At 35.4% G+C, this 24140-nt stretch overlaps 1 protein-coding gene across 1 annotated transcript in view; it reads right to left on the bottom strand.

Moving 5' to 3' along the window:
- The window catches only part of l(3)L1231 (zf-C3Hc3H domain-containing lethal (3) L1231), a 281991-nt gene that overhangs the window by 233776 nt on the left and 24075 nt on the right, over positions 1-24140 (bottom strand). Inside the window, exon 2 of the mRNA XM_090412243.1 lies at positions 18510-18606. Coding sequence (XP_090268369.1) covers positions 18510-18606 — 97 coding nt within the window. The remainder of the gene's footprint in view (positions 1-18509; positions 18607-24140) is intronic.

The following is a 24140-nucleotide window of genomic DNA, read 5'->3' as shown; positions in this document are numbered from 1 at the left end:
ATTATGCTTCGCTACAGCATACACAAACTTTAAAAAACAACCTAATCTAAATAAATATGGTCTTGTTAAGCTTCCCAAAATTTGGGAAACAACAATTCTTAGACCTCCTGCCAAACCACCAAGGTACCTAGATACCAGCACTCACAAAGGGTGTCCCTCTGTGAATGCTGGTGAGAGTCTTTAAGCTTTTAGTCTAACATCTTCAGCTCACTGTTTGTGTAGCTGTTTCTTCAAAAATTGCTTCTTGAATAATTTTTATATTGTATCCCAGAAGATGTTTCTGTGACAGAAACAAAATACTGGAACTATTAAACCGAATTATGGATCTCATATCAAGTAATCAAATTCATGAAAAGAATAAACAAAGATGGGAGTTTTCCCAGAAATAATATCCATAATAAACAAAGATTTGAAAAAAAAAAAAAAAAAGTTAGGTATAATTTCTGGGAAATTACTATGCTACTCCTCTAAAACACTATTAATATAATTAACGGCTATTTTAGCCTGTTTTTGTTTAGGAGTGTCCCTTATATGTAATACATTGGCTAACATAACTCCTAAAACCTACTAAATCTCTCACTCATAAAGAATTATTCAAACACCACAACGTAGTCTACAAATTTCCTTGTCAAAAAGACTGTGACGTCACCTACACGGGCTCTACAATTAGGTCATTATGGATTAGACTACAAGAGCACTTCAGGGATTGCAATATTCCCATTCCTGAATATCTGAACACGAAAAAAAATCGCAACATCAAAAAGAAAAACAAACCACAGAATACAGGGAAGACTGAAATTGCAGCTCACGCCCTTGAACTAAAACACATTCCCCAAATTCCCCAAAAGCCATAATCATTGACAAACAAGAAAACGAAACGATGTTTAGAATATCCGAAACTATTGCTATAAAATGTGATGGTAATTCTATCAACGTCCACCGCCCCTACCTAATTTCCGAATGTTGGACGTTCCGAAACTTACGAATTAAGCCATGCCTCCGGCCATTTAGCGACAACAAATGCCCAAATTTGGCAGATACATCTTGCAGCCTTGACATAGCCCTACAGTCATTCCCACAATGTTCCGACGATGGTCAGACGATGACCGAAACGGTCCACACCCCGTAAACCCTTGCCCCTGTTTCCACATAAGGATACCCTTCCCCTTCCTTTCCCCCCCCCCCCTCTCCCCACAACAAAATAATATATATATTTATATATATATTATTAATAGTAACATGGGTTCCCAAACTTATTTCCCGTGTCCCAAGTACATCCCCATGTTCTTTCCCTCTCTTCCCCCCCTTCCACAAGAGCTTGGATTTAGAAGGCATCTTTAAACGAAAATCAAGGTATGTACATAATTTTTCAACATTTTTTATTCTGCCATAATTGCCTTCTACACTCGCCCGTAATGTCCTAAATTATATATATATATACCCCTTTTGAGTTATGTTAGCCAATGTATTAAATATAAGGGACACTCCTAAACAAAAACAGGCTAAAATAGCCGTTAATTATATTAAAAAAAAAAAAGATTTTCATGGAACATGGAAGATTTTTGTTCAAGATGAATGCTTTTTCAAGGGGTACAACTGTTACGTATCATCTGCCAATTACTCAAAACCCTGCACTCAGTGCGTCACTCCCCCCCAAATCTAGGTTATTCAAGATTCTTGTGTTTCTTGTATAATAGGAGGAATATACCCTGCTCATTTATACAGGAGATGAAAGAGAAGATTAATGCCACATCAGTTATCTTATTGGTAAGTTACAGTAATATATTACTACACATGAGTGAACGAGAGAGAGAGATGAAGCAAATGTGCTCCCAATGTCTTCTTCAAGGGAGCCAAGGACACAGATAGAAATCATCACAAGATGTAAATTCTGCATTTTGGTTTTTAGTAATGCCATCTGGATTTGATAATAGCTGTTATGCAGTTCTTTGGCCTTCAGCAAATTCTGAGAATGAAAACACTAGAGGTTCCATAGGAAAGACCACTTGAAGGCCTAAGTTACCAGAGTAGTTACACAGCCACTACAATATAATTAGAATAGGACTAGTTAAGAAGAGATCAAAAATATTAAGAGTATTATATGTTATTCTAATGCTTAAACATTAGAATAACAAATAATCTTTGAAATGTGTATTAGATCACTGATTAAAAGCGACTATTTCAGGATTTCTTTCACATTTGGTCAGTAGAATTAGAAAACAGAAGCCAGATGGAGATGCTGAAGTGACTTTAATGTCCAAAGATAAAGTATACTAAATTAATGCCCTTAATACTCATTTATGGTATTTGTTAGAATTAGTTTAAAGTATCTATTATCTAACTCTCTATTGCCCCATGAAGTTTAAAATGTTTGAACAGTATTATTCCACATAAAACTTGAGTGACTGAAAATTATTTTCTTCTGTACAAAATGCCCAGGTGTGGAGTACCCAATTTCCCACAAAAAAAATTGTAAATGATCTCATTTGAAATGGACAAGATTTAAATAATTTTCATTTGAACAGTTTAATCAAGTCCAATTTTTTTTTTTAATTTTTACTTTTTTATTTATTTTTAATCCAGAAGGTGCTTTTCTAGCAAGAACACCATAATTAAGATTTGCAATACAAAATCCTTCATCTTATTAAACAGCATGGGGATACCGCTACTATCATTACATTTTTTGTCTCGAACAAGTTCGAGACAAAAAATGTCAATGTATTTGCTTCGTAAAAATGCACATAGGAGCAGATACTCTTCAATGGTATTAGCAAATCTAAAATAGACAAATACTGATAGCAGAGTAAGCTCTGAAACATTGGTGAACTCACCTATCTGCAGATGATTACACATTGCAAATTGTCAGTAATTTTAATAAAAAAATAATGTTTTTATTAAAAATCAATTAATTTTAATAAAAAAAATTACTTTTTTTCTGTGGCATCGACAAGATCTTTAATGTGGCATGAAGCACTTGGGGCAGAGCTGACTGTTACTGAGCACATCCACAGGTGGTGGATAGTGGAATGACCTCCAGATTGGAGGTTAGCTGAAATATAAGCACAGACAGCTCTGAGGGATAAGCAGTTGCAGACCAACAGTGATAGTTGCTACCAGAGTGTGGGAGAGCAGAGAAGGCAACTCACAAAAACTCTATGAAAGAATAATGTTGGACGAGTCGGTGTCACTATAAAAAGCACTTGCATTGGCAGTGGACAACAGAACTACCAGTAATGACCTGAGGCTAATAACATGTCAGCAAGGTACAAATCAGACAACTACAGACATGGACGCAGAGTCTACAATGAACAATGACAGAAAGATATTAAGAGGAACACATAACTACAGATCTCTCTGGGAAGATGATAGATTGCAAGAACTCATGAAGGAATTGGACAATATAAAACGGGACATTGTGGGCCTATCGGAGATAAGAAGGAAAGAAGAAACTTTCAAGCAATTAAAAGATGGATATCTATTCTACCATTGTGAATGTGAAAGAAATTCAACTGGCAGTGTAGGATTCCTCATAAATAAAACACTCAAGGACAATGTCTTGGTTGTTAATAAAATAACATCAAGAAACTTTCATGCAATTAAAAGATGGATATCTATTCTACCACTGTGAATGTCAAAGAAAGTCAATTGGCAGTGTAGGATTCCTAATAAATAAAACACTCAAGGACAATGTCCTGGTTGTTAATAAAATAACATCAAGAATAGACAAACTAAGTCTCTTCATAAATAAAAGATACAACTGAAAATTATACAAATATATACCACAAGCATGGACCATCCAGATGAAGAGAGAGAAGATTTCTATGAAACATTAGAATACACATTAAATAATTCTAAAGAATTCTACATAATTATAATGGGCAACTTTAATGCCAAGATTGAAATCGGAGATGACCATCTGAACTCCATCAGAAAATTTGGATTTGGACAGAGGAATGAAAGAGTAGAAAGAGTTAAGAAATTTGCAGAAGAAAATAACAGCTTTTTCAAGTAGAAAATTAACCAAAAATGGACAAACCTATAATGAAATAGACCTTATCTTCTCCAGCAAAAGACAAATAATACCGAACTGCTCAGTAGATTTTGCTCTAACAGACTAGTTAGAGCAAAAGTAAGGATCAACAAAAAATAGGAATGGAATAAGCTCGTAAAAAAGTCGAATTTAGTGAATCTACAAAATCTCTCACAATAAAAGTTGTTATAGAGAATCACTCAAAAATGAACTAAAGAAGCTAAACACAGCCACTATCATCGATGATGCTTATGAAATCTTAACAAATCTCTCTTGAAATGTGCACCACTAGAAAATAGGAGGTGTAAAAAGGCACCAAAGAGAGGAAAAACTAAAACAGGAAACTTTAGATCTGATAAAGGAAAGAAGAGATATGAAAAGAGATTTTAATGCGACCAATAAAATAGAATATTTGGAAATTTAAAAAACTATATGCAAAAGGATGAAAAATGAAATCATATAACACAGTCATACCCCGACTTACGCAGTTTCATATATGTATGTATTCCCATCCCGCTTTACGCCTGGCCACTAGTCATATCTTTCCGGTACCAGCCGCATTCGCCAGTGTTGCACATGCTGTGAACAAGCACTGACATGTTTTGTGCAGTCACCATTCATACACGATTTTTATAGTTTACAAACCTTGCGATTGTTTAATGTTATGTTCTTGATAAAAATTTTATCACATAAAAAATAATAATGTCGTCCAAAGGAAGCAAGTCCGATTCTTCTACAGCTAGCAAGAAAAGCATTGACTTTGGAAACAAAACTCAACATTATTAAGGATTTAGAAGGCGGAATGAAAATTTGTGATAGCAAAGAAGCTTGATCTACAGGAATCCACAGTAAGAACAATCATAAAAGAAAGGTTTACAGATTTTGGAGGACATAGATTCTAACAAGGAACGAATTGTAGCCACAAGGTAAGGAATAAACAAACATTAGCTTGCTATGTAGAAATTTTGCGTGACAAGAAAAAGACATTATGTCATCAGACGAATCTATTAGATTTTATGAAACCATTAACATCGAAATAACTTTATTTTTTTTATGTACGAAAAGCTACAATTATGATTATATTTCTTAAAAAATATAGGTGTTTTTGTAAACCTTTGGTTCCAATTAACTAATATTTTGTATGTTTGTATGCAAAATTATACCCGAGTTACGCGAATTCAACTTATGCGCTTTTTGTTGGTCACACCTACTGCGTAACTTCGGGGTATGACTGTACTATGAAAAATTAGAGAAATAAAAGAAAGGAAAGAGCAATATGAAGATCCAACGATGAACATTAGCAGTTGGAACAAAGGAAATAGATGTTTTAAGAAGGAAAAAATGGCAAACTTATAAAAAAAAATAGAGAATCAATAATCAAAAGAATTCAGGAATTTTATACTAAACTTTATGAAGACAAGGAGCGAGACATTCAATAGTAAACTATCGATAACTTCAGTGAGAAAGAATACGATAAGTGATGACCTATGTCCTCTAGGAGTGGAGGCTTTGGAAGAATGTGACACTAATGATTTTGAAAGCATATGGTGTGAGGTGGAGGTGGGCAAGACAGGATATTTAGTGGGGTTGCTACAGACCAAGGAGCATAGACGGTGGGGACCTGGAGATGTTGAGACAGTTGAGCATGGCAAGTGCAAGAAGAACGATTGTTATGAGAGATTTTAACTACAGCACTATAGATTGGAGAAAGGAAGATGCATGTAGCAATAAGGGAATGGAATTTCTAGAATTCTTGAAGGACAAATGTCTTAGGCAACATGTAACAGAGGGAACAAGAGGTTCAAGAGTTTTGGATTTGGTTACAGCATCAAAAGAGCTGATAATAACTGAGATGACATCTCTCCCACCAGTTGGAGAGAGTAACCATATGGTTTTGACTTGGAAAATGAATAGCATTGCAGGAGTATGAAAGAGACGGGAACGTATGTGGAATTATAAAGCAGGTGATTATAATAGTCTTAGATGTTAACTTGGGGAAGTTTCGTGGAGGGAGGAATTGGAAGGCCGGGATATCATTAGTGCTTGGGAAATTTTGAAGGAATATTTGTTAGCAGTGGTAAACTCTTTTTCACTAGTGAAGAAGAGGACACAATTTGGAGTAAAGTGGATGACAATATTAAACAGGAATTGCATGTGAAAAAGAGGCTGTGGAAGAGATATAAGGAGACAGGAGAAGAGAAGATGCATGAAGAATATAAGACACAGGCCAGAAGAGTAACTATTATGGTAAGGAAGGCGAAACTGGAATATGAGAAAAGATTGGCCCTTATATCCAAGGAAAATCCCAGGGAATTTTTTAGCTATGTGGCCAGTAGGAGGAGAAATGACTGTGGAAGAATGATGTTGTGGGATAAAAATGGGAATAGAATGACTGATGCAGAGGACATAGTGGAATTGTTCAATGAACACTTTATTGGAGTATTTCATCCTGGAGGAGTCAATTTGAATACTAGAGGGATAGGGCAGGTTCGAGATTTAGAGGTGCAGGAGGAGAGTGTGTTCCACATACTGAGTACTCTGGATGTTAGTAAAGCTGTGGGACTGGATGGCATTTCACCACGAGTTTTGAGAGAATGTGCTAAGGAACTGACAGTGCCCTTGACCTGGCTTTTCAATGAAAGTCTGGCTGTGGGAAAGGTGCCCATGGAATGGAAGGAAGGTAAGATAGTGCCATTGCATAAGGGCGGTAGAAGACTGGAAATGTCTAATTATAGGCCAGTTTGTGTGTCATCAGTAGTTAGTAAGATCTTGAAGAAAGTAGTGAGGGACCATATAAAGCATTGGGCAGATGAGGGTAATGTTATCAGTGAGAGTCAACATGGATTTGTGAAGGGGCGCTCTTGTTTTAGCAATATGCTAGCCTTTTATGATAAAGTTGCAAGAGCATTAGATGATGGAAAGGTATATACTGCCATTTTCCTAGGCTTAGCAAAAGGCATTTGACAGGGTGACACATAATAAGCTGATATTCAAGTTGCAGCACATTGGTCTGGATGGCAGATTGGTCAACTGGATTCAGGATTGGCTGTCCGATATGTATCAGAGAGTTGTGTATGGTAGAGCAATATCAAAGAGGCAGAAGGTTAAAAGTGGGGTTCCACAGGGCTCAGTACTGGGAGCTATATTGTTTAACCTTTATATCAATGACATTGTCCGTGGATTGCAAGGGGATATTCGGTTGTTTGCGGATGATGCAAAGCTGGGAAGGGTTATTAGTAATAGTGCAGATGTGGTAGCCCTGCAAGAGGATTTGAATATGATAGATTGATGGGTAAATGAATGGGGGGAGCGGTTTAATGCAGCAAAATGTAAGGTCTTGAGGTTTGGGACACATCAATGGGACTCTGCATACTCTATGGGAGGAGTTAAACTGGAGGAAGTAGGAGAGACAAGAGATCTGGGTTTGATGATTGATAGAAACCTGAAATTTAGGGGATATATTGCAAAGGTAGTGAAGGTAACGCAGAGGATTGCTGCAATAATGAGAAGGACACTGACCTGCAGAGATAAAATGGTTATCATTCCGTTGTATAAGACTCTGATCAGACCACACTTAGACTATTGTTCTCAGATCTGTCCCCAGGATTTGAAGAGGATAAATTAACTGTGAAACAGGTACAGAGGCGGATAAGAAAGATGGTGTAGGGACTGTACAATGTTAGTTATGAGAATCGGCTGAGAGAGTATGGACTGCAAAGTTTGGTGGATAGAAGGAGGGATAATATGATTGAGACTCTTAAACTGTTGAGAAATGGTTACAGGGTTGACACTGGGGAGTTCTTTCGTTTGGTTAAACAGCGGGAAGGAGTCGTGACAAGGGGCCATCCCCCGGAAGTTATGAAAGGAAACCGTGAGAAAGAGGATGAGGAGTGGTTTCTTTGCATGGAGGGTGGTTGAACCATGGAATGCATCGCCTAATAAAGTGGTGAGAGAGAGAATGGTCAATGCATTTAAGGAGTGGTATGATAGACTTTGTGTTTCCTAGAAGGGACCTCCCCTGATGACTCTTAATAGATTTGTGTTTCTTAGAAAAGACCTCCCACGATGAGTCTTTTGACTCCATGGAGGCCCGAATAATTATAATAATGTCCCCGAGATCTTACAACGTGAAGTGTAAATGGCATTGCGGGAAACAAAGAATGGAAGGGCCTCAAGAGAAGATGGAATTATGTTAGACTTCTTAAAACTGGGAGGATGCCCTATCATCAAACAGCTGACCAAACTCTTTAATAAATGAATAAAACAGAGAAAAATTCCAAAAATTGGAACAATTCACTCCGAATAATAATTTTTTAAAAAAAAACAAGAAAGAATCCTTTTCTGTAGTGTTACCCTAAAGAGAGAAAAAAAAGCTCTAGATTCCTCTTCTTTAAAACCCAAAATCTGGCTTAGATAAGTTGATATGTTTTTGCTATCTGGCCCAATGGTTGCCAGACACTAAACTCTTTCCTCAGCCACCTAAACAAGCAACACAAACGTATACAATTCACAATCGAGATTGAAAAGCAGAACACACTTCTGTGTCTAGATACATTTGTCACACATCTTCTTTCTGGCAGTCTTTCCTTCACTGTTTACCGGAAACCAACCGCATACCGGCCAATATATACACAAAAACTCCTACCACCACCCAACACAAAAACTAGGGGTCAGACAAAATAAACAGAAACTTGTTCATTGGAGCAAATCTTCAAAACAGGGCTTTGAAGATTTGCTCCAATGAACAAGTACTTAAAGAAGAATTAAAAGTTATCAGCAATACCTTCCTAAAAAATGGTTACAGCCAAAATACTATCAACAAAATTCTGTACAAGACCTCACCTAAAAACAAAAATAAACAAGACTACAATAAAACAGTAACCATTCCATACATTAAAGGGATATCAGACAAAATAAACAGAATAACACAAAAATACAGCCTTAAAGCCACCTTTAAACCTCCTTCAAAATTAAAGAACTTACTCAACTTATCCAAAGATCCACTCTCTCCACTGGCACCTTGTAATCGTTGCACCTGTAATTTGACCTATATAGGGGAAACAGGACGCACAATTCCTATCAGAAAAAAAGGAACATAAACGACACATTAAATATAATAACTATGGTCAAGCTGGTCTTTCTGATCATGCACTGAACACTTTCCATAGAATTGACTGGAAAAGCACCTGTTGTGTACATCACAACAAAACATGGTATGAACTTAAATTTAAGGAGGCCTGCGAGATTCTTATTAATCACCCTAATCTTAACAATGGAAGGCACATATTCTACCCACTTAACCTTTTTCCCTAAGATTCAATTTTAAATAGCACCATAGGTAATCCAGGATTCTAAATCTAATATAACAATTGTCATGTTAAATTAAGACATCATTTTCACTGTAACAAAACTATCTATATGAAAAAATGTTTCTCTGATGCTGTCTTAAATAGAATATAGTTGTGATGTAGTTGATTTACTTTATTTCATTTATTTTTATAATTTTATTTTATTTTCACTAGAGGTCAGGCCAGTAGAATAACCATTGATCAAATCATTGTGTGTGTGTGTGTGTGTGTGTGTGTGTGCACGCGCGCGTATCCAGACGATGATCTTAATATGAAGGTCGAAACATCGGGAAATTAAAATAGTTATTTATAATGCGGTTGTAGAGTCCATAATTTGTGTAAAATTAAGGCAATAAGGAAGAAATTAAAAACTATAGACCTATAAGCCTACTCCCTACCATATATATTAAGTCTTCACAAAAATTATAAATACTAGAATAAAATCTAAACTTGAGAAAATGCAATGCTGTGCCATGCCAGAGATCGACTAACTCGGGAACTGGTCGAAAAAAGGCTTTGAAAAATTTCCTCTAGTCAACAACTAGATTCGAAACAAAGTCTTCCTTCGTGCGGTCAAGCGCCGTGGTGTGTAAATGCCACATCCACTGAGCTACACAGGCTCTCACATTAAGACAACTTATTGAAAAATCAATTGAATACAACAAACCCTTATATCTGACATATATATATATTACAAAAAAGCATTTGATCAGTTAAAACATTTTCAATACTAAAAGCTCTTGAAACTCAGGGAACTGAGAACCCACATACTGAAACACTAAAACATATTTACAGTAAAGCAACTTCTGTAATTAAATTATATAAAACCAGTGAATTTTCATTTATTTTTTATTTTGGTTTAACCAATAAGAATACAATTTGGTCGGCTAAATCCCAAATTGCCAGCCCATTCTCATTTGTTCAGTATCCAAGTAGATACCCAACAGGGTGCACCACGAGAAGGTGACGATTGGACATTAGGTCAGAAGCCCTGGTCGGTTCTCCGCATTCCTTTAAAGGCTATGTGGAGGTCTCCTCTCAGTTATACAGCTTTGTCAGAACACTAAATTAGCTGTATACAAGACAGTGTTCAAACCAGTTTTAACTTATGGATCTGAGAGCTGGGTCAGAAGTAAAAAAATTGACCAAAGACTAGAGACCACAGATATGAGAGTCCTGAGAAAGATTAGAGGCATGAACAGATGGCATCAATGGCAATATCATATTAAAAACGAGGATATTAGGAAAGAACTTGACATTGTCAGCATCCAAGAAGGCATTAGCAGAGCTAATCTCAGGTGGTATGGTCACTTAAACAGAATGGGCAAAGAAAGATTAGCAAAACAAGTGTTCTCTGCCAGGTTGGCAGCAAAATGACCCAGAGGAAGACCAAGATATAGGTGGATTGATACGGTACAAAGTGCCTTAGACGATAGAAATATAAGATAGAAATCTGATAATGTTGGAGTCTTGACAAGTAACAGACTGATTTGGAGGAAAATTGTAGATAGGAAGTTAGTAATGATGTAATTTTTTTCATGTAGTACTATCATATCCTGTACACCCCTTGAGGGTACATGGCAAGAATTTGATGATGATGATGATGAAAAACAGTGAAAAGTTTCCAATACAAAAAGGCATGTGGCAAGATGATACCATATCTTCCAAGTTATTTATAGCTGCATTAGATGTCTTTAGAAGCCTTGATTGGGAAACAAAAGGAGTAATATAAATGGAGAAAAGTTGCATCATCTGATATTTGCAGATGATGATGTCCTAATAACAGATGATCTTGACGTTCTGGAAGAAAGGCTAAATCAGGTAAATGAAGCCACCAGAGTAATTGAATTAAAAATAAATGGAGAAAAAACAAAAATAATGATTAACAAATACATAAACCAAAGAACTGTCAAACTTGAAAACTGTGAAATAGAACAAGTTATCTCATATGTATATTTGGGCAAGCTGATATCCTTTGAGGACTGCCAAAGAAAAAAAAGATTGAACGAAAGATTCGCCTTGGATGGATGGCTTATGGGAAAATGAGAGACATATTCAGAAGTGACATCCCTATGAGTCTATAAAGGAAAGCTTTCAACCAGTGCATAATTTCTGTCCTAACATATGGAGGAGAAACATGGAGTTTAACAGAAGCCCTAAACACAACAAGCTGAGAACAACATAACATTGAATGGAGAGAAGTATGCTAAAAATAACATTAGGAGATAGGAAGACAAATACCTGGATAAGATCTCAAATAGGTGTCATAGATATTGCAAAATACATTTAACAGGCTAAGTGGAGATGGACTGGCCATATTGCCAGATGCAATGATGGAAGATGGACTAGAGTGGAGACCAGTGGACCAGTGAAGATGGAGTGGAGACCAGTGGATGGAGCAAGAAGAGGAAGACCGAGAAAAAGATAGAGGGATAAACTGAAACAATGCAGAAGTGAGATGGATGGGAGAGGCAGAAAACCGAGTGGCCTGAAAAACCATAGGGAAGACCTTCGTCCAGCAGTGGACAGAACCAAAAAGGTTGAAGGAGGAGGAGAAACACTGTTTTATAACTGTGCACCACTGAGTTTCTTACTAGAATGCTTGTTCAACACTCACATTATATTTTACATACAAAGATTAATATGTTTTTTTACAACAGTACATTTCTCTGGTAAGTGCTATATCATAACTTATTGTTTAAGATACCTTGGTTGCACTTTCATTGTCTGTAGTAATTTTAATAAGAAAAAGCTTGCATTTTACAAGTGACTCATGCTGCTTCTTGAAAAATCATATCTCTGTCTTTATATTCAATATGGGTTTTTTAACTCAATGCATACAAAGTTTGACAGAAATCAACAGACTGCTTCATAGTGTTTTGCTGCACATTACTTGCTAAGCATAAGCACAATGGTTCTTTCCAACATATGTAAAACCCAAACTCTGATAACTTTTATCATAATTTCATTTCAGACTTTTAATATGTGTTTCTATTTTATGCCATCATGTAGATTTTCTTTCATCTTAAATCTCTTACTGCAAGGAAAAGAGTTTTGTACAATAAAAGACAGAGAATGTCTGTCATCATACTGAACGACCTCAATATTTGCTCAGTTATTTCACTTTCTTTTGGAGTATCAAAAGCTTTTCTTTTCAAAGTTCTTTTTTTTTCAGCCATAAATCCAAACTTATTTAGTCATTTTTAGCCTTTCTTCCAGATCTTCAAGATTAGGACATCATCATCATCTGCAAATTTCAGGTGATGCAGCTTTTCTCCATTTATGTTCATTCCTTTTGTTTCCCAATCAAGGCTTCTGAAGACTTCTAATGCAACTGTAAATAGTTTGGGAGATATAGTATCATCTTGTCGGATGTCTTTTTGTACTGGAAACTTTTCATTGTTTTTATATAATTTAATTACAGAAGTTGCATTATTGTAAATATGTTTTAGAGTTTCAATATATGATTTCTCAGCTCCCTGGGTTTCAAGAGCTTTTAGTGTTGCAGATGTTTTAACTGAATCAAATGCTTTTTCGTAGTCTATATAGGTCAGACATAAGGGTTTATTTTATTCAATTGGTTTTTCAATGACATGTCTTAATGTATGAATACGGTCCAAAGTATTGTAATTCTTCATAAATCCAGCTTTTTGACAGGATTCCCTCAAGTTTAGATTTTGTTTTCTTCCTACTCATCATATATTGAAAAATTTCTTTTATGTCAATCTTATAGGATCCCTTTAGTAACTTACAAATTTTTTTCTTAACAATTCTGCAATCCGCACATCTTCAATCTATCTTCACAGAAAGCATTCCACAGACTTATCCCCCAATTTTAGCCATAAATCCAAACTTATTTAGTCAATTTATCTCACAGAATATTAAAAAAACACTTTGGTTAATGAAATAGATGAATTTAGTTTCATGTGTAGACACAATAAATATTGGTGAAGAGGGTATGCTGCACTTAGAATTTGAAGTGCAAGGGAATACCTATTTGGTGGTAGATTTGAGGTAATGATAATTTTAAATTTTAATTCCATAGTAAACAATACATAGGGAATACCTATTTGGTGGTAGATTTTTTTTAAGTGTATGTATTGTTGACTACGGAATTAAAATTTAAAATAATCATTACCTCATGGAACAACTATTAACCTTGTAGAAAAACCAGTGTTCTGTGGAACATGGCTTGAGAAACTGTCTTAACGATTTCTACTATAGTATAATCCTACCTCGCTGGTCACTACATGTAGCAGCAGTCTGCACACAATCCATCTCAAAAAATTGGAAATTAAAAAAATTTACTGCATCAGGCTTATATCATATATAGTTCAATATATATAATACATCAGGCTTATATTCATATATAAATCATATATATAAGAAGTTCAATCTTGAGATCCCACAGGATCTCAAGATTGAACTTCTTAACATCCAAAGCATTTATGTAAATGAATTTCTTCTTTCAACAGATTATGGGACTATACAGCAAATATTTTTGAGACTAATCAGCCTACTTCCAACAACCCTGAAAAAGTAGAAAGAGTTCCAATTGCATATATTGCAAGTATTTCTGAACCAATTTCATGATTCATCAAGAAATAAAACCAAGTTCCTACATTTTTCCTGATCAACAAACTCTCCCTATTCTTGGCGACATTCTAAACATAGACTATCTCCTCTTTCCCTACCTGGCATCCACCTATAATTGCCACCTCTCCTATTTCAGTCAAACCATACATTCTGTGGAGAAAAATACAAGAACACCTATCTTACATCGTTAATAAAAAATCTGAAAAATCTAGCCTAGCACAGCATGAGAATGACACTGACCACAGAATCTTGTAAGGAGAGTGCTGAAGCACTGCTTCATCATCATCATTTAAATCAGAATGACTACCTCTCCATACTATAAATCTGGAAGAGTTTCATTCTCATTTCCAGCACTAAGGACAAAAAATGGAAATGGGTCATTTAGAATAACGTATCAACATAGGGGTGGGACTAAGGGATCACTGCATTTCGTGTATACTAATGCCAGGAGTATTAGGAACAAGAAGGAAGAATTTTTGGCCTTGATTGGCTCTTCCTGGCCACAGGTTATTGGTATTAGTGAAACATGGCTGACGGAAGAAGATATAGTTAGTGGGATAGAATGTGTAGGTTATAGTGTGTTTAGGAGGGACAGAGAGAATAAAATGGGGGGAGAGGTATTATTGATGATAGCTGATGAACTGCAGCCAAGGAGAATTGAAGTTGTATCGCAGGATAGTGCAAGGAGCTCATTTGAGGCTATTTGGTGTGAGATTGAGACTGGCAAAATAAAATATACAGTTGGGTGCTGCTATAGACCAGGTGATGGAATAGATGGTGGAGATAGTATGCATAGGGAGATTGATGAAATGAGTGGAAGGAGGGTAATTATTATGGGGGATTTCAACTATGGTAACATTGATTGGAAGGAGGAGAGGACACATGTGAGGAAGGAAAAGGATTTTATTCAATTATTAAGGGATAACTATCTGAGACAGCATGTAATTGAAAATACTAGGGGTGTGAGAGTGCTTGACCTGGTAATAGCATCTGAAAATTTGACTGTAATGAATATGACCATGTTGCCACCTATTGGTGAGAGTGATCATAAGGTCTTGACCTGGGAGGTGGCTAAAGGTGTGGAATTTTCGATTAAGACAGGGTATATGTGGAATTACCGTACTGGCAAGTATGACAAGCTTAGGAAATTGCTTGGATCAGTGCCATGGCATGTACAACTGCAAGGGCCGGACGTCGATAGAGCATGGGAAGTGGTCAAGGAGCATTTACAGGAGGTAATGTATACCTAGGGTCCAAATAGTAAAACAAGTAGGGGTTAAATGAATGAATAACACCATTAAGCTTGAGCTGCAAAAAAAGAAACAACTGTGGAGGGAATTTAAAGAAAGGGGTGACCTGCAAGCACACGAATGGTATAAAGTGCAGGCCAGAAACTTAACGAGTGTGGTAAAAAAAGCAAAAGCGGATTATGAAAGGAAACTAGCTTTGCAAGCAAAAGAGAATCCAAAACAGTTCTTTCAATATGCTGCAAGCAAGAAAAAAACTGTACACAGTAAAATGATTTTAAGGAATGACGATGGTAAGGAGGTCACTGAATCAGTCGATATAGTGGAGTTACTGAGCGCGCACTTTGCAAAAGCATATCATCCAGGTGGTGACATTGAAAAAATGAAGGAACCATTAGTTTATATGGGAATAGTGATGAATGAAGTGGAGGTGACTAGTCTATTACAGAACCTTAATGTGAACACATCTGTGGGATTGGATGGTATACCGGCACGGGTCTTGCGTGAAGCAGCTAAAGAATTATCAGTGCCCTTGACCATGTTATTTAATCTGAGTCTCAGGTCTGGCTTAGTCCCGAAGGTGTGGAAAGAGGGGAAAATAGTTTCACTGCATAAAGGAGGATCCAAGACTACGGTTGCAAATTACCGACCGATCAGCATATCAGGAGTCGTTGTCAAGGTCTTAGAGAAAGTAGTCAAGGGAAAAATACAGGAATGGATTGATGAAAACGAGATACTGTACAGGGGACAGCATGGCTTTGTGAAGGGTAGATCATGCTTCAGTAACTTGCTCAAGTTTTATAACAAGGTGATGGCTGAACTGGATAAGGGAAACGGGTTTACAGTGATACTGCTGGACCTGGCAAAGGCGTTTGACAGGATACCACATGGAATACTAATCCGTAAACTACAACATATGGGAATGGATATAGGGTTGGTGAGGCGGATAGGTGGTTGGTTGATGGAGAGATATCAAAGAGTAGTTTATTCAGGAGTAGAGTCCAAAAGACGGCCTGTGACTAGTGGTGTGCCGCAGGGTTCTGTTCTTGGACCACTGCTGTTTAATCTGTTCATTAACGATATAGGGAAGGATCTAAGTGGAACAATTCATTTGTTCACTGATGATGCAAATTTGGGTAGGGCAATAGTGAATGCAGAAGATGTCAAAGTCTTGCAGGATGACTTAGATAGATTGGAGTTCTGGGCTAAGGAGAATGGATGTCAGTTTAATGTGGCAAAATGTAAGGTTATGCATTTTGGGGTGAAAAGATTAGCAGCAGTATACCACATTGGTGGAACTGTACTCCAAGAGATTGATGAGGCCAGGGACTTGGGAGTGTTGGTGGATAGGGAGATGAAGTTTAGGGGGCACACTGCAAAAGTAGCTAAATCAGCTCATCAACTCACTTGGTTGTTAAAAAATACCTTGACGAGCAGAGACAAGCAAGTTATTGTACCTCTGTACCGAGCCTTGATAAGACCTCATCTCGACTACTGTGCCCAGATTTGGTCACCTCGGTTCCTTCTTGATGGGGAGGAGGTGGAGAGGATCCAGTGGCGAGTGACTAAGATGATAACAGGTCTATGGAATGAACCATATGAGAACAGGTTGAAGATTTGTGGGTTGCAGAAACTAGTTGATAGGCGGAGGAGGGGAGATATGATTGAGACATTCAAATTGCTAAAGGGATTCTATAGGATTAATTCAGAGGATATTTTTGAGATCAGGACTGGTAGTGGGAGAACTAGGGGACACCTATGGAAGCTGGGCAGGAGTGTGGTTAGCAGGGGTGTTAGAGCTGGGTTGACAAGCAAGTTATTGTACCTCTGTACCGAGCCTTGATAAGACCTCATCTCGACTACTGTGCCCAGATTTGGTCACCTCGGTTCCTTCTTGATGGGGAGGAGGTGGAGAGGATCCAGTGGCGAGTGACTAAGATGATAACAGGTCTATGGAATGAACCATATGAGAACAGGTTGAAGATTTGTGGGTTGCAGAAACTAGTTGATAGGCGGAGGAGGGGAGATATGATTGAGACATTCAAATTGCTAAAGGGATTCTATAGGATTAATTCAGAGGATATTTTTGAGATCAGGACTGGTAGTGGGAGAACTAGGGGACACCTATGGAAGCTGGGCAGGAGTGTGGTTAGCAGGGGTGTTAGAGCTGGGTTCTTTACTTTTAGAGTGGTAAATGAGTGGAATAAGCTGCCAGAGTCTGTTGTGGGTGCTATGACGGTGAACGAGTTCAAGACAAGGTATGATAGATACTGTGAGAATGTAATCGCATAGTTGTGTGGACATGATGTTTAGGGCCTCCCTCGATGAGTCTAAGGACTCCTGGAGTCGCCCGAAATAATAATAATAATAATTAGACATTAATAGTTCCCCCTACCATCTATATATCAATTACTAATCTTGCCCACATTGCACTGCTCTTTTATACTATCATATGGCACATACTTATTATTATTATTAATATTTTTAAAATAATCCACTGTTAACATTCTATCATGTACATACTAGTTTGCTTGCCACTGAAGATGAACTGTTATTTGTTGAAATAACAGTTCATCAAGTTGAATATCTGGCAAATATATAAAAGTTTTATTTTTTATATTATTTTAATTGTTCTATTTATCCTTGTGTCTATGTAGACATCTCAATATCACTGCACAAGTATCTCTTAAACAACACATATCGGATATCATGTAACTATGTTAACACCACATCAGTATCCTGGTATAATGCTCAATCAAAAGATATGAAATTATTATATGAGCATTTTGCATTTATATCATAATAGGTGGTGAGAACACAAAAGAATCATATAAACCTAAATTATAAATCAGATGAATATCTGAATGTTTATGAGATAAAATCTCAGGTGACAGGTTAGCATAAATATGTCAAACTTAATATTAAATACCATATGAGAAGAGATAAACAATGTATGAGTTTTATAACCCACTTACTGATGACTAATACTGAGAGGCTGCTTTCTCTCTCTCTCTCACACACACACACACACATGCATTAAATCCAGTAACTGTCTTCATATGATGGTTATTTCAAAATAATTTCAAAAATATCTCAGCAATTACGGAAAATTGGTTCCTGAAAGAACATAAATTATTCACACTGATGCTGTTAATCACACTCACATACATTCGACATACAATAGTATCCATCAAAATGTTAAGAATAATACTGAATTTATGAATTATTCTTTAAAATGCAAATCATAAAATATAATTAAAGACTATGAATTAAAAAAAAAATCCCTACCTTGTAGGTCTCCTATCAGATGCAGAAAACCAATATAAGTGACTTAAAATATTTTCTTCTTCACTGTCACTACCCTCACTTTCTGATGTTTCAAATCCTTTATAAAATTGCACATAATTAGCACAAAATGCAATTAAGATACAAAACAAGACATTATAAAAAAACTAAATATATCCATTCACTGAATTTTACACAAATCTTATATGAGCTGTATTTTATCCCCAAAAATTAAACTAAAAAAAAAAAAAATTACTAATATTGAGGGGTTGCTCTCTCTCTCTCACGCACACACACACACACATTAAACTCAGTAACTATCTTCATATGATGTTTATTACAAAATAATTTCAAAAATATCTCAACATTCATGGGAAATTAGTCCCTGAAAGCTAAACAAACAACTAATTCATGATGCACAAATAAAATGTCTATTGAAAATAAAAGAACTAGATTCTTCACTCTTTGGCAATATATAAACTTGTAAGAAAGTAAAACTCTCAAGCAATTATGAATACAATAGTATGTCTACACCTCTAATTAAAAGAATTATAAACAGAGAAGAAGAAAACTCGCATAAAAAAATAAGCCAACTCACACTATTTCATTACTGAAACAAATCCATCAACTCTTATCACAGCAAATGCTATTATAACAAACTTGTGCACTATAGTGAACTATCAAAAAGACTTGGCTGAAATCCCATAAGTACAACAGTATTTGAAAGAAAATTTACTATAGTAAACTAGTCATTATAATTATAATAATTTCTGTAGCTATATGGATTCTCTATAATGAGTAATGAATGCATTTAATTCATCCTAAAAAGAAATAAATAAAGTATGTTTTATTTATAAAGATTAAGTTATTTTGATATACAACATTGGGATGTTTTATACAATTATTGTGTTCACCATCAAATCAAATTAGTGGAAGATTTTTCTGGGTCAAGGAAAATGAACTTCTTGGCTTATAAAAATAAACCTAAGAATTAAAATAAATGGGAAAGATGTTTTTTTTTTTTCCTCAGTCTAACAGAATACCAAACAAAAACATAACTGGGCAGAGCAGTTAATTGACTGAGAAGATACAATTTGCTTGAAAAATAAGATAAGTTTATAGCAGTTGGCTTATTTCTGAGGTTCTTTATAAAATTCTAAGTTTTATGGCAGTGTGAACTGTTTTAAATTTTAAATGGAAATTTTTAATTATTTTTTTTTTCCAATTTACACTACTTTTCATTAAGTATTTGATTAACAAATATACTGTATAGATATAATATAGTTATATATATATATATATATATATAGAAACTTTTTTTACCTTGGGTGTAATCAGCGGTGAGCTATGGAAATTTTAACAAAGGGCTTGCATCGTCGAGCAAAAAAAAAAAAAAGAAACAAAAAAAAAGCCGTATTCCAAAACTTTTATTAATACAGCTTGTGTACAAATTCCAATCAAAAAGTATGAGAGGACAATCAACCTCTGAAGGCTATAATTTTTAAACAAATATTTCATGATCTAAACATGAAATATTTGTACACAATCAACTGTGTCAATTTATCTTACATAAGAAAAACATTTTTTAACTATCAAAATATAATAAGAATGAAATCTTTTATAATCTTTTATAAAACATTTGATTGGCTACTGGTTTTACCATAGAAGGGTAAAGATAGCGCATTCGCTTATTTTATTTTCAAACTTGGGCCATTCGTTATAGAGAAGTTGAAACAATAATTCCAAATAATCTATACACTGCCGAATAGACTAATTTTCATTAGGTTAACGTATGAGTTTTTTGCTTAATATGTTCCAAAAAAAAATTTTTTTTTTTTTTTTTGTTAAAAATAAAAACCTAAACAAAAAGAATAAGGGGCTCGCAAATTTGAGAAAAATTTAACAAAGGGCTCGCATGAGCCCCTTATAGCTCGCCACTGGGTGTAATATGCATTAAAGATACCAAGAAATTTTATACTTGGTTTTAATCCTTTTCCCAAGTAAGCAAAACAAAGTTTTATGCATGAAATATATTCACATCTGAGCTATATATAGAGACTAATGACTTACATTATGAGATATATATGACTTCTGCATTACTTCAACCTTGGTATCTCTTTCTCTCTCTCTCTCTCGGGTCTGGCTCCCACTGAAGAGACCTCAATAAAGATCGAAACAGGTCTGGGTAGTGGCCCTTCCTATTATGCATTGTATTATACATGCCTGAAAGGGGGGGGTTGCTTTGCATTATGGGATACATAATAAGGCAAGTGATATGTAAGTCATTAGCATCTGCATACAAGTAGCGCAGACGTGAATATATTTCACGAGCTAAACTTTGTTTTGTTTACTTGGGAAAAGGATTAAAACCAAGTATAAAATTTCTTGGTATCTTTAACATATATATATAATAGATTTAGATATCTATATAGATATAATAGATAGAAATTATCAGCAAAATTTAAATTTTAGTTCGATTTTAAACTTTTCATTTAGTTCAATGTTACAGTATATAAAAATATCAGCAACAATCTAAAAGATTTATTTTTAATTAATTCTATTGACAGTTGAAAAAATATGATATGCAGCACTGCATAACATAAATTTCGCAATATACCTGCCTAAATCTACAATAATCATTATTCTTCATATAATTTGTAATTGGTTAAAAAAAAATGAGCACTGTATGCAGTTTGATTAAAACCTAAATGTTCTAGAGCCACTGCACATAATTCAGCAACATACACTTGTCCACTATGTTCTTTCTAATCTTGTTCACAGTATCTTCTGCAAACTTTCCTTAATGTCACTGTCTTGTCAGAAGAATCCTCTGATCATTTCCCTTTTCATCCAACAATTTCTTCAACAGCATATTTTTGCCTTCAACTAATTACCGGCATGAAAAAACTCAGTGACCCACTGAGTTTTTTTATTAATTAATTACATAAAATCTTTATTAAAAGGAGGTACTGAGTAAAGGATTATCTAGTCAGTGATCAGCAGAGTATAAAAAAATAAAAATATTATATAAGTAAAGAAATGAAACTGCCAATGTCACCAACTGTAATCTCAACTCCGATGGTTTTGAAAAAACAAATCTAATAATAATAATATTATTATTGATGGAGTTCAAAGAGTCACTGCAGGAAGCCAACACTAATCAGTATTAAACAATGCTATCATATATATATATATATATATATATATATATATCTTGAAACTCATTCACCACTCTCCAAAAATTAATTCTCATACCCTTGTTAACAATATTCTAACACAAATTTCTAGTTACCCTTTGTTCTCTCCTCATCATCATCATCATCATAAACTGAATATTTTCTTCTTAATTCCCCCCCCCATCCTATAAATATACCTTTAGTAAATGTTTTATCGTGCCACTTCTCTATTATCTATCAGCTAAAGTTTGCAACCCAGGGAAAAAACTTCAACCTACCTTCACAGATAGCATTCCACAGACAGTGCCATCATGGACACTCACCTCTAGATCTGCTCCACTACTTCATCATACCCAAGAAATCCAATCTGACCGCTTATAATGAGACATGCTTATCTACCTACTTGTTGAAATATGCTTGATGCTATTGCCCCCATGTTTGCCATATGTTCCAAGAACTTCAATTTCTCTCAATTTCAACAATACCACAAATCTTATATTTGTAAGATTTTGACTTATGAAAACTATAAGTAATAATTAAAACTGTGATAAAATGTGTATCACAAGGAATTTCAACCAAATATGAAACAAAAAAAATCAGGAGTTATTAAGCCGTTAAAAATTCTTCAAGAACCACTTTCAAAATAATCCATGTTTGTGGAAGGAGGGCAATTTACATACACTGGTGTTCAAAAGCTAAGGACAAATTACATATTTACCTGTATATGAAAAAATATTCATGCCTACAGCCAAATGTGCACATTAATTTATTGCCAACACACTAAAAAATTATATTACACAAAAACGTGGTATAAATTAAACTGCAATACATTTTTGGAAAAAGTTACAAATTTCCTAAGGACGTAATTAACGGATGAATGTACAGTGCTTACAGCAAACTATGCAGAGAGAGAGAGACATTTCATATGGAATATGTCCACCCTGAACTGTGATGCAGCTCTCACAACATCATACCATACTTAATACCAAGTGATTCAGAAGTTCTTGAGATGAACTCGCCCACTCCTCCTTCAGAGCAAGGATAAGGACTTGTTTGTTTCTGGAGAAAAATTTCGAGCAGCAATGCATCTTCCTATTGCATGCCAAATGTGTTCTATAGGATTGAGATCTAGGGAGAATGCTGGTCACTCAATTCGAATAATATTCTGCCTCCAGAAGTGTCTCCACTGCTTGTGTATGATGCAGTGCAGCATTGTCACTCATAAAAATGAATTCTTTGTCTACAGCATCAGAGAACAATCGAACATCACATTGAAGAACTTTATCGCAATATCGTTCACCAGTCACAGTCCCTTTCTCCAACACTTGTGGCTCAGTGCATCCAATAAGCATAATGTCTCCCCACACCATGACCCCAGCACCACTGTATCTATCCCTTTCAAGGACATTCTCATGATGGTAAGCAGTACCACTTTCATGCCAGATTGAGTTTCTTCTAGAATCAGAGAAAAGACTAAAGCAACTCTATCTGTAAAGAGTACATTAGCCCACTGGTATCTTGTCCAATTTTTATGGGCACAACACTTGAAAATGTGCTCTGTGATGAGCTGTGGATAAAGGGATGCACAGACTACAGAACTTCGGGCATATAAGATTATTTGTCGCTTACATGTTGCCACAGTTCGTCGAGATATCTGCATACCGATGCTTGGAGCTGACTTGCAAACTGACCTGCCGTGGTGAATTGATTATGTCTTGCTGTTATCACTAAAAGTCTGTTTTCATGCTCCATGGTAGAGCGAAGGTGATCCCTTAGCAAATGTCTGGAACACATTCCATTGGTATGATACAATGCTATCTGAGATTCCAAACTTTCTGGCAATATCAATAATACTGCAGTATTCTTCAAGCTTTCCAATAATTCTTCATGTGAAATCATATAGATGATATCTTTGAGACAATGCAAGACATGCAAGTTTGCAACTTTATTCCTTCACGAAAAGGGCTTCCTTCAAACATAATTTGCTTAGTGCAGCCTTTTGCCTTTTATCCTATTGAGTGCTACCATGTGAGCATGTGATATGAAAATTTGAATGTGCATCTGCTTTCTACTCAAAATCATCAGTTATACTAATTGCCACAAGTTGATTCATCTGAATTTGCAGTTTTACTCTTCAGAAATAGTGTTTGTGCTTAGGTGTTTGGACACTAGTTTATATTATATTAGGAATATTATATTATTATAAAGGAAACATATAATATTATTATATAATATATATAATAATAATATTATATATTATTATATATATATATTATTATTATTATATATGTTTCCTTTTTGTGTTGTTACACCATGAAGCATTGTTATGAATTTCTGTCACTTGCTCAGAGCAGGTGTTTAGATCAAAAGACTAAAAGCAGTGGTTAGTGACTGACCATAGGAAAAAGACATAAGTTGTGGTGTTTGTTCTACTTAGTACTCACTGTAGTGTCAAGGG

The sequence above is a fragment of the Typopeltis vanoorti genome, chromosome 22 (assembly GCF_054136105.1).
Source record: "Typopeltis vanoorti isolate ZY-2024b chromosome 22, IOZ_Tvanoo_1.0, whole genome shotgun sequence".
Taxonomy (NCBI): Eukaryota; Metazoa; Arthropoda; class Arachnida; order Uropygi; family Thelyphonidae; genus Typopeltis; species Typopeltis vanoorti.
The sequence above is the reverse complement of the archived record's forward strand: the minus strand, read 5'-3'. Positions and strand labels throughout refer to the sequence as shown.